This window comes from Gavialis gangeticus, unplaced genomic scaffold (genome assembly GCF_001723915.1).
Source record: "Gavialis gangeticus isolate Ggan-Ray unplaced genomic scaffold, GavGan_comp1, whole genome shotgun sequence".
NCBI lineage: Eukaryota > Metazoa > Chordata > Crocodylia > Gavialidae > Gavialis > Gavialis gangeticus.
In genome coordinates, this window is record NW_017728996.1 from 50390960 (window position 1) to 50405114 (window position 14155).

The window sequence follows — 14155 nt, forward strand, 5'->3', positions numbered from 1 at the left end:
TTTGTCGTCTGGTGTGAGGACCAAATTTCCTCACCTGTCCTGCAGGGGCCCCACATTACCCAGCACCTTCTTTTTGCCCCCTATGTAAGTTAAATGGCTATAACTGCAGACTGACAACCAGTGTTAGCCAAGACATGTTAACTGACAAATTCGGTACGTGCACCTCAACTTCTTACTTTAGACACAGCCGAAGAGCTTGTAGACAGGAGAAGATAGTCCAGACTAGGGCAGCATGTGGGCTGAATCTGGAATCACTATACTAACAATAGAGAAATGGGTTAAACTAATCTGAAAAAGGTGCATTTATACTGGAATAAGAGCACCTACACATTGTGAAAAGTTGTTCCAAAATCACTGTGCTCATTAATTTCCCTCTGTGTAAACAAGCCCCCAAACTGTCAGGCAGTGGCAGGAAATGGTACAATGAGACCCCATGGCCACTGTAACCTTAGGGAAGGGGGCAGATTAGCATATATGAGAAATTACCAGTGTAATAAACATTCCTAGCACTTATTTGCCCTCCAGTAATTACCTGCTGCAGTATTGATTCCCCAGGCACAGGTGACGGTCAGGCCAGGCCAGGATAGTACACAGTCAGCCCAGCAGCAGAGGGTTGCAAAAGACACCTTCACATCTGCCCAGTCTGAGTGTGCTGGGAGCTCCTGGCCTTGGCCATGGAGCTGAGTGGGTGTGTTCAGTATTCAGGCTTAAATACAGAGAATGTACCCAGGCTGCCCACGAGTGAAGGAGCAGAGCACAGATGCCCTTCCAGCAGAGAAGGACATTGGCCACCATGATAAAGGGAGGACATTGTGAATGCAAGCAAATTCAGAAGGCATTTCAGCCACCTGGGTGCCTGCACAGCAGCCAGTGGATTGAGACTGAAATGGAGAAAGCAAGAATGAACCAAAAGTGCCTGCTCATCTCCCCACCTTCCTTGGGGAGTTTTAACAACAGAGAATTAATTTGATTATTTGATAAAATAATTACTGTTGAGTGCTGGCCCTTTTCTTTGGGACTTTTGTGTGTTATCTGGAGTAGAGCAAAATCTGACTTCATATGCCATTGTCTTCTGCTGGGTGGAATCATAACTCCTCGCCTACGTGTCAGGGGCTTTGTGCTATCACATGCTTATGAAGGATTTGCCTTTAGATCAACAGGAGAACTCAGATTCAATGAAGTCCTGAGCAACTGGAGCATGCATCACAGAGATGCCAGCAAATTTCTAAGACGCAGACAGATTTGTGACAATACTGATGCCCAGCAGAGGAAGCAACAATGTGGACTCAGGCTGCCTCTGGTTTCATAAGAAACACTGGAAAGGGACTAGGGGGTAATATCAGTGTCTGCCAAATAAACTGTTAGGAAAAATTGGCCTGGTAGATGAACCCAGCAGGCTTTCACCCCAGGAGATCAGAATGAAGCTGGCAGAATGAATTAGCAACAGTCACCATCAATGTCATCTGCTCCCCTTAGGTCAGCATTCAAAACAGGCAAGTAAAGTAAACTCCATATAGTCAGAAAAGGTAGCAGAAAACTGTCCAGGTTGGGATTCACCTCAGGATGATGACTTTTCAATGTGCAGTCTGACCTTCCCAAAAGGATCCTCCCCTTCCCTGTAACACGTATCACTAATCTAGAGCTCACTAGAAACCGTAAAATGACCCTGGTCACAGTGAAAGGAGTTTGGTGGTGATGGCTGTGTGGTATGTAGTATGGTGTGTGGTATGTAGTGCTGCAGACCCACCTGCGGCACTACCCATGACACATTCAGCCATTCCCCACGCTGCTACCTTACAGCATCGGGGTGGGGGTTGATCCCAGGAGATCCTGGGATCAAACAAACCCATGTGGAAAAAAATGGGGCAGCGCATGTGGTGGCAGAGTGTCCTGCCCAAAACTGGAGCCTGGCCGGCTCCAGAGCCACACACCAGCTGCCAGCCAGATGCCCAGCTGCAGCTTCCCTGGGCCCCAGGACCCCAAGTAAGGCTGCTGGGGCCAGAACAATTGCTGGTCCCAACCATCCCTACCTCACCTGTAGCACACCGGGGCACGCATGGCACAGGCATTCCCCAAGGACAAGTAGCAGTGGCACAAGGTGTGCTGCTGGTACTTGTCCCCAGGGAACCAAATGTCCATGCTCATTTGGATGTAGCCTTGGCGAGCATTTGTGCCTTTGGGTGATAAAGAACTACCCCCGTGGGGCTGGCATTGGTAACATGTTGGTGCCTCCTACAGGCCCAGTGATAAAGAGCTGTCCAAATTCCAGGCTGCTTTTGACCAGCCCCACTCATTCCCCTCTAAACCTCACTCACTGGCATCTGCTGTAGTGTGGAGTATGTTCACCCTGGAGACCAGGCCACATTTGGTTGATTTTGTTGGTCTAGGTGCTATAGTGATGCAGAAGAAAAAGACGGTTCTTGCTACATTCAGAGCTAGTCATAGACAAGTAGGGCTGACCGGGACCTCACAAGGTCACCTAGTCCAGCCTCCTGCTCAACACACCATCATCCCTGAACAAAAACCATCCCAGACAAGTGTCTGTCTAACCTGCTCTTGAAAACTTCCAAGGATGGCGATTGCACAGTTTCTCTAGGTAGCCTGTTCCAATGCTTGACCATCCTCATAATCAAAAAGTTCCTTCTAGTCTCCAACTTAAATTTCCTCTGCTGCAGCTTGAGGCCATTGTTCCTATTTCTGTCCCCTACAGCCACAGAGAAAAGCCCATCTCCATCTGCTGTGTAATCATCCTTCAGGTATTTGAAGACTGTTATCAAATCCCACCTCAGTCTTCTCTTCTCTAGGCAAATCCTAGTTCTTTCAACCTGTTCTCATTAGTCTTGCCTCCCAGACCCCTAATAATTTTTGTTGCTCTGCACTCGGCTCTTTCCAATCTGTCCGCATCCTTCCTGAAATGTGGGGCCCAAAACTGAACACAGTGCTCCAGGTGAGGCCTCACCACTGCTGAACAAAATGAAAGAATCACTCCCCCTGATCTGTGATTGACACTTCTGTTAATACAACCCAGTATGTGGTTGGCTTTTTTTTTAGAGCAAGAGCACACTGGGTGCCTATGCATGTGCTCTGACATGTCTAACTAGCATGTGTTGCAGCAGACTCAATCAAGTCTGGTCCTTGTTCCAATCAGAACACTGTAGCATCACCGCAGCGCCACATGTATAAGTCCCTGCGGATTTAAAAATGGCCGCTGAAGCGCTGTAACTAAAGCTCATCAAGTGAGCGTTAGTTAAAGTGTTCCATGGCCATTTTTAAATGCACAGGGGCTTAACACACATGACGCTGCTGCATTTTAATTAGAGCAGCTCTCTAGGAACTGCTCTAATTAAAATGCATCCCCCACCCCCAAGCATGTGTATAGGCACCACTGTTTTCAGCTAATTTTGGTTCATCAGAAAATGCCAATTTATTGAACCAAAAATATTTTGTTCTAGACACCAGGGCTGATGATTTTTCATTAAATTCATGGTGGATCTGCCCAGAATCGTAGACACTGAAAACGCCAGATCCCAGGCACTGGGGCAGGACACTGGATGAGAATGCTGGACCCATGGCTCTGGGCAGACTTGGGCTCTGGGAGTCACAGCCAAAGTCAGTGGCATTTTGGTGTTTCCAGAATGAGATTTTTCTCTGAATTTCTAATTCAGGGGAAATTTCAGAACATGTTGGAGCCAGATTTCAAAAGTGAATTTTCCCCTGAACTAGAAACCCTGCTTTTCAGGCAGCCCTTATTATATTTGAGTTTAGGAGACACCGTGGAATAGATCAGTGTGGGTTCTGTATGTTATGGAGCAGAGGCATAACATATTTTGTGCCCTGTGGTGGAAGGGGCAGGAGCAGTGGCCAAGTCAGCTGCGGAAGCTGCTACTCTTTTGCTTCTTCTAAGTTGTCCAGGGCAGGTGCCCCGGTCACTCATCCCTAGTCACACTACTATGGAGGTTTTTGAACTAACCTTCTCCCATAACATATGAAGGAGAATACAGAAGGAGGATATGACCTTTGTGCTTCCTTGGCTGAAACAAGGGAGGAACCGACCAAGCATCCTACTGGCTAGGAAGGAGAGAGGTCTCTGTTGCAGTTCACTCACCAGAACCGTACCTCACAGAACACTATTTCACTTAGGGTTGCACAGAGCTATGGCAAGAAGCCAAACTGATCAACCTTGCAATCTTTTGATTGCTGTGTTTGCATATCTCATGTCGTAGAGAGTTATAGAGTCAATGGACGGGAAGGGACCTGCAAGATCATCAAGTCCAGTCCCCTGCCATAGGCAGGAAGTTAAACAGCTCAAACAAGCTCAACAAGGTGCTTATCCAGCCTCCTCTTGAACACCTCCAAAGATGGCAACTGCACCACCTCTGCCGGGAGTGTGTTCCAGGTTCTAGTTACCCTGACAGAGAAGAAGTCCTTCCTTATGTCCAGCTTAAATCATCCCTCTATTGGTTTCTGCCCATTGGTCCTCATCTTCCCAAGGGGTGCTTTCCTGAACAGTTGCTCCCCCAGATCCTGGTGTTCCCCCCTGACATATTTGTAGTCACTTTGCAGCCTCCTCTTTCCCAGACTGAACAAGCCCAGCTCCCAGAGTCTCTCCTCACAGTACCTATCCTCCAGGCCTCTAATCATGTGGGTGGCCCTTCTCCAGTGGCGACGCATAGGGAGTGCACAGAGGTGCTCATGCACCCCCTGAGAGTGCCGGTGCACCCCCTGTTTGGCTGCACTCCCCACTTAAGCAATGGGCAGAGGGGCAGGCAAGAGCACCAGTGCCCCTCTGTGAGCGCCAGCCGATCACTGCAGCCGCTCCCAGAAGCGGCTGCAGCGATTGGCCATCCTGGAATCGGCCACAGGGGAACACGCCCCCCCAGACAGTGAGATCAGCCAGGACTGGTCGCAGAGGGGGGCATGTGCCCCACTGACTAAGGTGGCACCAGGTGCCCATGCCTTTCTCTGCACCCTCTCAAGTTTATCCGCAACCTTCTTGAAGTGAGGTGCCCAAAACTGGCACAGTACTCCAGCTGTGGCCTCATCAATGCTGAGTAGAGAGGGAGAAGCACCTCTCTGGATCTGTTGACAACACGTCAGCTGATGCATGCCAGAGCTCTGTTTGCCCTGCTGGCGACTTCCTCTCGCTGCTGGCTCATGTCACGACAGGTAAAACAACAATAAATCCAAAGCAAAGACAGCAAATCTGTATCCAGCATTATTTTAAAAGTAGGGGGAAAGAGAGTCGGTGCAGAGCCACTGGCCCCAGAAATTCTTCTCTGCTACCTTGCTGCAGTGCTGGTTTGTGCTTCATGCAGGACTTGAGATAAAGCCACCAGGGAACTATCTTTCCCTCAAATAGTGCATTGCTATGTGCCTGCTTTGGTCTGACATTTGATGAAAAAGGGATGCTCCACTGGAATCAGCTAATGAGCCTCCATGGCTGGGGGCAAGATGGTTCAGTGGAAGAGTAAGTGAGGGTAAGGATGCATTTAATTGGAGCTATGTGGGTAATTAATCTTTCAGTTTGCTGGGCAAGTCAGCAAATAAAAATAAATGGCTTGGGGTTGATCAAAACTGAAAGTTTGGGCCTTCTTTTAGTGAAACAAAACATCTCCCAGCAAATCCCGTAGTTTGGGTTGAATCCCATAGTTTTTATTCAACCCAGAACTTAATGTTTCATTTTGATTTACTCTGGGATTTTTTTTTTTTACTCTTTATTTAAAAAATAATAGACATATATTGAAAGACAAATAATAGACATATATTGAAAGAAAATGTCACTTCAAAATAAAATAAAACTGGATTAACTCTTTTGTTTCCAAATTAATCATTTCAGCTTTTTGAATTTTTGGAGGGGCTGAAATTGTTTGACTGTTTCAGGGCACATTTTTGACCAGTTTCAGTGGGCCTGAAGGAAAACTGCAGTTTTCCGCAAATAAAATACTTAACTGAAAGCATTCCTCCTAGCTCTGGATTTAATGTACTGCCAAGAAGATGGAAGCCCGTAGCACAATCCCTTCTGGTTTGCCAATGGCCAGTTGTACAACTGCCAAGAAGTTGGACTTCCTCTCACCTCATAGTCCATTCATGCAGGCTCATAAACATCACTAGGAGGACTGAGGACAGCAAGTCTGAGAGCATAGGCTGTTCTAGCAGGGACAAGTAAATCAGAAGCCAAATGCAGGTGACACAGAATTAAAGAGTGAGGGAAGCATTTGCTATGACATGTAAAATTGCAAGACAGGCTGGTCTAGCCCTTTTGGAGGGACTGTATCAGCTGCCTCTGTTGCTTCTCTTTCTGGAAGTGGCCACACTCCAAAGCTGTCTAAAACAATCCTCCTGTATCAATGTGTAATTTTTTGAAAGAGCTTGTAAATGTGCAGGGACTGATTCTTCACTGCTGTGCATGCTGGACAGTCATTCTCACCACTGCAAAATGCTATCAAGCGTCAGCGGTGGCATCTCACACCAGTCTGGCACTGGTGTAAATGGCTTCAGCGCCTTCAGCAAAAATTAGTTAAACCTAACTAATTTTTTAGTTAGGTTTAACTAAAATATGTTAGTTAAACCTAAAAATGAGGCTTAACCTGAGGAATATGTGCAGCAATATAGACCCCCCCTGTATATGTTGTAGGCAAAGGCCCTTGTATCAGTGCTGCTTGCCCATCCATATAGCTACATCAGAACAAGTATTTCCAGTATAGAGAGGTCATCTAGCCCATCAAGTGGTACTTAATATTCACTTTCTAAGTGTCTATTATCCTTTATGTTATTACAATCTGGTATTTCTCTGGTGATAACTACAGGTCTGTGTGCCTGGTGCTTTTAGAAGGAGTAAGTAGGGGTAGATGAAACTCAAAGGTTTCAGGCCAGATAAACACTTATCCACACAAGGAATGGCCCCAAGTCAGAGCTGGAGACAGATCCTACCCCAGACTTCCCCAAAGGTTTGGTGTGGTTGAATTTACTATGTCAGCCCATTACAAAGCCAAACCTGAGATTCATGGGTTTACACATTAACGTAAAAATGAACCATTAGGCCAGGGGTGGGCAAAATGCAGCCCGGGGGCCAGATGCAGCCCACCAGGCTATTCTATCTGGCCTGCGGGGCCCCTAGAAAATTTAGAAAAGTAATATTAATCTGCCTTGGGCTGCCTGTCATGCAGCCCTCGATGGCTTGCCGAAACTCACTAAGTGGCCCTCTGCCCAAAAGAATTGCTCGCCCCTGCATTAGGCTGACCCGCTCTGATCAGCACAGTGCAAGGCACTTCACCCATTAACGACAGCATCAAGCCCAGGACTTCTTTTTGAGTAATGCCATGCGTGTTAGAGAGATGTCCAGTCTTGATTTATAGATGTGATGTGATGGAGAATGCATCATCTCTCTAGGTAAGATCCTCCAGTGGTTAATTGCTATCGCCATTAATAATGTGCCTTATTTTTAACATAAGTTTGTCCAACTGGATCTCACTATGTCTTGTCCTGGTAGATAAGAGACATGTGCTATCAAAAATATCTTCCCCATGTTAGCACGTACTAATCTTCATCAAGTCCATCTCTTCTTTTGTATAAACAAGTAGATTACTCTTTGATTTCTGTTACCCAGACCTCATTTTTATTTGATCTTTACTAAACCCTGTCCAGCTTTGCAGCATCCTTTTGGACATGTGGGTATTGGAACTGGATACAGTAACCCAGTCATGATCCTATTGCTGCTGGGCACGCTGGGGTAATCATCATGCCACCACTCTGACATGATAGTCTAGTACTCAGGCATCCTTGCTCCCTGCTACAACATTGCATGGGAAGCTCATGTTCAACCAGTCGTCTTTCAGGGCCCTTAAGTCTTTAGCAGAGGCACTTCTTTTCAGCACGCTGCATCATATCCTTTAAGCATGGCCTCCTTTGCTTTGTTTGAGCTTGCATCTGTTGTACTAAAAGACCTGTTATTCATATAAACCCACTTTCCCCAGCAGTCCAGATCTGTCTGTGCAAGTGACCTGTCCCATCATTCTTTATCACTGCCCCAGTTTCTGCAATGTCTGCACAAAATGATTTTACTGTTTCTTTTCAAGTCACTGACCTAACCATTGACTAGTACAGGGCTGAGAGTAGAATCACAGGGAACCCCCTCAGAAACACCCCTTGCTTGTTGCAGCTGAGTTAATCCATATAACATGGGTTGCGCTGAATATATATATATATAGCAGGTCACTTTGCAGTTACTCACAAAGCTTGCGATCTCACCAGAAATCATGTCAAGCTTGTATCACAAGGCCGCTTGCCAACCAAACCTGGCCAGTTGGCATTCGTTATGCTGCCATTCTTTAATTTTTCTGATTCCATGTGGATCTGGAGTCAGCATGCTGGGTGCAGGGAGTTTCCAGATACAATGTTCCTCTCTGGTCCTGTGGCTCATTTACACTCTAGAGCCCCCCACTTCCCCTCCGGGCTATACACTGCAACTGAGAAAGGGTCGTTTGCCAGCTCTGCTTGAGAAGAAGTTAATCACCTGGCATGTAGCCTGAAAAAAATCAGTTTGGGAGGGAGGCTAGTATTGCTTCTGATTTTATCGCAAGAGGCTGGTGCCTTATCTAGAGGTGACCCTGCCTCATTCTCTCCCCAAGCCCCTGCAAGCTGCCATGTGCACATACAATTCTGACTATTGTATGCCCAATGTAAACCCAAGTTACTGTTTACTACCCAGAGCTCATCTACTTCCTGCCAGCCCCAAGAAATAAAAGCTAAAGGGAAACCCACAGGCAGCTGCTGTAATATATTCAAATGGGGATGCGCTTACAGTGTAGAGTGCCCTTGAAAAGTCAAGTGGGGGATATAATTGAAGCCAGTTTTTAAGCATACGATACCAGCAACCCATGAGTAGCAATTCATCATGAAGCAATGCTGTAACAGAGTAGTTCATTTTCATTATGCTTTGAGAATACTGCTGCAGACAGGTAGAGAGAGAGCCTGGTTGCATCAGAAATCCTCTCTTTGGGAACGTGCCATGCTGTGGTGAGGTAGCACAGTACCCTCCCCTGTTAAATGGGTCTGATCTTTTGCCCATTAATGTTTCCTTTCACTGCCAAGTGCATGCTCAGGTGGTGGGTGGTGGGCACGCAAACACACGCCACTTAATTTTGCAGCTCACTGAAAAGGCAAAGCTCTAAGTCACTGGTTCTCAACATTTTTTGTACCAGGACCCATTTGTAAATGTTGATAGCCAGTCTCAAGCCAGTGCCTCTCATTCCCGACCTACTGCCCCCAGGCCCCCGGTATGTGGGGCGGGGTGGGGGTGGGGTGTAGGGTATGGGGGGGCCCCAAGCATCCCCTTGCAGGCTGGAGCTCTGCCAGCCTGCAAGGGAAAAGCCACCATTTCCCACATTGTTCTCCTTTAAAGGAGAATCCATTTCTAAAGTTTGTTCACGAGCCTTTCATATATTTTTGTGACCCACCTTAGGGTTGCGACCCAGGGGTTGAGAAACACTGCTGTAAGTAATGTTTTATTGTGGAGGTGAAGGTTCAACTGGGACATGAAATTTCCTTGGCCTGAAGTTCCCCTCAAGGAAGGCCTGGAAGAAAACTGTCCCACTGGCTGCAGCATTTCAGCTACAAAGGTCTCTGCCCTGTGCCGGCTGAGCTTGGGGAGTGTGGAGTGCTTTTATCACGGGGAGTGATGTCTATTCAGCTAAAAACACAGGCTTCTCATTCCTCCCCTCAGTAACATAACCGAGGGGAATGGGGTTGCTGCCAGCCTGGGCACTGCCTTTGTGTGGAGGCACAAAAGCAGCCGTTGTCACAGCAGAAGTTGATTGCTCCATCAGTTGGTAGATCAAGAGCTGACAGTGGCCCAGATGCCATGCAACTGCCCTGGGCACAGAGCTGTGTTGCCTATGTCCCTGCTCTCTCTCAGAGGACCTTTGACTTCAAAGCTCCTATTGACTTCAGTGGAGCCAGAACTTCCCTTTTTATTCCTTAACATTTGTAAAGCATTTAGGGATGAAAGGCTTTGGAGAAGACCTGAGTGTCACTGTCACCCTCAGAGTGGAAAAGAACATGGATTTAAATTGCATGAAGGAGATGGGATGGGGGGTTTGTGAGCCCCCAAATTCAGTAATGTAAGGGATCAGCCCTGGGTGCCAACTTCGTGGGGCACCAAAATGGCAAACCCCAGGGAGTCTGCCCCTTGGCAGCAGCAGCAGCCACCTTGTACAACTGCAGTAGCAGCAATAACCAGGGCAAGCAACAGCAGCTGGGACATTTCTTGACTCCCCAAAACAGGTAATCCTGCTTGCCCCTGCCCCTGCTCCAGTTTTGGAGCCCCCATCCCTCTGGCACTAGCAGCACTTCCCCTACAAGGCCCAAACTGTGCAAGTGACACCTCAGCTCAAATGGTTTGAGTGCATCCGCTCTGCCCGAGCAACATTCAGCACAAGCAGCAGCCTTTTGTACTGCCCAGTGCACAGGATCAGAGCAGGGTAAGCCTTTATTCAGTGTAAAATAGAGCACCCTCTGGGATGCTCTAACTAAGCCAGGCCACTCACAGCGCCTATCTGGCATCCAGGCACCAGCAGGGTGTAGAGATCTTAGCTGTTCCTCCTCTCTTCCATGAATGCACCCTGGACTGAGCTACAGAAGGGGATGCCCTAGAATTGCATCTCCACCTAGGGGAAGGTGAACAGTGGAGAACGTAGCAACGTGGCACTGCAGTGACCTGGCAGGAGAAGGCAGTGGTACAGGTCAAGGACAAAGGCACAGGTTTTCCCTACTAAGAAATTTCCCCCTTTGCTTTTACCTGTCAGGGTAATTCTCTCTCTCTCTCCCTTTTTTTCCTGCAGGGAAGAAAAACTCTATCCTGCTGCACAAAGTCCAGCACGACCTTAACTCCGGTGTCTTCAACTACCAGGAGAACGAGATCATCCAGCAGATCGTGCAACACGACAGGGAGATGGCACACTGCGCTCACAATGTGCAGGCAGCCGCCGCTGCCGCCGCCGCTGCAGCCTCCACGCCCACCCCCGTCATCTGGACTCCGCTGATCCAGGCACCCCTGCAAGCCGCAGCTGCCACCACCTCCGTAGCAATAGCTCTCACCCACCACCCGCGCCTCCCGACAGCCATCTTTCGTCCACCAGTGTCTGTCTTGGGTTCCTTGGGCCAGCAGTCCAGCCAGACTCCGAGACAGCTGAAAAGGCTTCAGTCTTTGATCCCATCAGCTGGGCCGTCTGCAGTAGGCTCTCCATCCAGCACGCCGTCCCAGCTGCACACGCCAGGAGCCGAAACCCCTTCGTCATCTTCCTTCCACATCCAGCAGCTGGCGGGATTCTCGGCCTCTGCCGGCTTGGGCCAGTTCCACCGGTCCTCGATGGGCTCCCCGCCTGCTGGCTCGGGCCAACAGCATTCGAGCGGCGCGGCGTCAGCGGGACTGAGCCAGTTTCAGCAGGCGTCTTCGGGATCTCCCTTGGGGACAGCTCAGCAGACGCAGCAGACGCAGCCCCTTTCTGGCGGCACCGTGCCTGGTGGGTTCGGCCAGTTCCAGCAGGCTGCCGGTAGCTCCCCAACAGCTTCATTCACCCAGCTCTCATCCAGTTCACCCACGAATCTCCTCAACCAGTTCCAGCCCTCTCCCAGGCCACCACAGGTGGGACACTTACAGCAGCTCCCAGGAAGTGGGACTCTGGAAGGAGTGAACCACTTTCAGCCTCCTCCTTCCTCCAACTCTCCATCTTCTAGCTTAAGCCAGCTGGCACAAACCTCTGAAGGATCCCCTTCAGCACCGTGCCAAATACAACCAAGTGCATTAGGATCACTAACTGGAACGATAGCCCAGATGCATCAAGAAAGGCCACCTTTTGCCTCCATGTCACCATTACAGCAGTCTGGTGTAGCCTCCCCTTGTTACACCCCTTCAGGCCTTAGATCTCCTACCCAGAGCCCCGTGGCAGCGAGAACTTTTCAGTGCGGCCCTGCTGCGGCCTCCGGCTCTCACGGATCCCTGCGCATGCCTCAGACCTCCAGCCCTCCTCCACATGTCCTTCAGCCCAAGAGCACTCCATCGTTGCCACCAGGACGCCTAAGCCAGGACATCAAGTTGATTTCTGCTTCCCAGCCATCTTTGCCCCAAGAATTGGCTCAAACCCTGAGCCAAAGCTCTCCTCACTCCTCCAGAGAATCTGTTTCTAGCTTCTCACCTTTCCCGGGTGGAGGGGCTGGACTTCTCGGGAAGCCTTGCAGCTCGATTCCAGGGCGCATGACTTTGCCACGGCAGATGTCCTCAGGTTCTTTGCCGCACCCGCTAGTGTTTGGGGCCAGCGCTGCTGTCACTCCCTCCCTGACTGGTGGCGGGAGGAAAGAATCGCTAGTGCTCACGGGGGAGCGAGAACCTGTTAGATCTAAACTACCCTCCAATTTGTGAGGACTTCTCAAAGCTGTTGATGTCACTTGTGCAATTCAGCTTCTGATTAGACTCTCATGAGTCACTTTTTTTCCTTTCCTTTTTTTGGGGGGGGGGGGTTTTTTGGTTTTTTCCCCTTTCCCTTCCTTTCTTTAGGTTTAACTGTGATTAGAGATAAAACAAACAAAAAAGAACAAAAAAAAAAGATAACCAGGTATTCTTAGAGCTATAGATTTTTGGTCACTTGATTTTATAGAATATTTTAATACACGGAGCATAAGAACAATGAGGAAATGTGATCCAATGAGGAACACCCACAAAAGGTGTGCGCCTGAGCTAGAACTTGTGAACGACCAGCCATAGAGCCACCAAAAGGCTTTCCAGTTGAGACCTAGATCCCAGGTGGATGTGGGCAGTGCGAAGGCAGAATGAACCAGGTCCTAGCTGGTTAGTGGGGGATTGCTCCACTAGAAGTCAACAGAGCTCTGATGACATGCACCAGCTGGGGATTTGGCCCACGGGGCCTGCCTTTGTGGGAGTGGGGATTGGGTCACTGTCCACATCAGATGGGTTTGGATTCCTTCAAGGCTGCAGAGAAAGTATAAGGGCAGGGGATCAGCCGTGCCAATGCAGTCACCTTTAGGGATGTGGGGAGGGTCGGGCTTTTTCTTTTCTATTCTTGGACTCCTTCCGAAACAACTGACAACCTAGTTAGGGATGTACCTTCACTTCCAACAGCGCTGCTGCTCCAAAACTCTGACCTTCCCATTCCACTAATGCAAAAGCCAATCCCTGTAAAATCTCCATGGAGTAGCATCATGTCCCTTCCCCCTCCCCACACACATACATACTTCTAAAGGTACCAGCTGCCTATGGGAGGGAGAATCTCATCCCACCCGCCACTACAAGAGTGCACAATGTCATGCATGGCCAACAGACCACAAGCATTGTGGCTGCCCCACGGCCAGTAGCAAGCAGCAGGACACAACTCTTGCAGCCATGCTCTTGGCCTGCAGACTGCCCATGGCTCTTCTGGTGCATTCCAGCTGAAGGAAGTCAGAGCAACAGAAGGAAGGAGGAAAGGGAAGGCCTGTTAACCTCCCTGTCCCGTGGCCACCTGCTGTGAAGCACCAGAGCACCAAGTAGGATGGTACTTGGAAAGTAGGATGCAGTCCCTCTCCACCCTGCTACCCCCTTAGCTCAGGGGATCCTGACCATTGTGGCACTCAGGATTACACAGATGCCGTGCCAGGAGCCTGAAGGATCCAACCGATTTGCAACTAATTTTATATCGTTTAAATACACACACAACACACACATACAAACAAACACACACGAACACACACGTATGCTTCTCCTGCAATAGAGGAACAGAAATCATTTGCTTAATTTCACCAGCAATAATAGCCTGCAGCTGATCAGCTTTGGTTCTGCCCCGCACGAGGGCAGCACGGTCAGACATGTTTGGCCCCGGCAGGATCCTGGGGCTGTGTTTTGGGCTCCCCCGATTTCAGGCAGTCAAGGCGGGGGGGAGAGGATGGGATGCCACTGGGTGTGCCTGGCACTGAGAAGCCACAGCCTCTTCCTCAAGAGCAAATCACCGCCCCCACACCCACTCCCACTCTCACCCCCCTCCTTTTCCCCTTTCTTTGGCCTTTCTTCCTCTTTCTTTAACCAGTAGGTATTTCTGGCCACTTCACTGTACAGAGCCTGGTGCTCAACCCTTTTCTGTCGCAGTCCCCACCTTCCTCTACCCCTGTC

The 14155-nt window shown here is 49.1% G+C and overlaps 1 protein-coding gene across 2 annotated transcripts in view; it reads left to right on the top strand.

The window, feature by feature from the left end:
• The window catches only part of HCN4 (hyperpolarization activated cyclic nucleotide gated potassium channel 4), a 200207-nt gene extending 187685 nt beyond the window's left edge, over positions 1–12522 (top strand). For both annotated transcript variants that reach the window (XM_019504487.1, XM_019504486.1), the window contains exon 8: positions 10839–12522. In XM_019504487.1, the coding sequence (XP_019360032.1) occupies positions 10839–12415 (1577 nt within the window). In that variant the 3' untranslated portion in view covers positions 12416–12522. The remainder of the gene's footprint in view (positions 1–10838) is intronic.
• The last annotated feature ends 1633 nt before the right edge of the window (positions 12523–14155 follow it).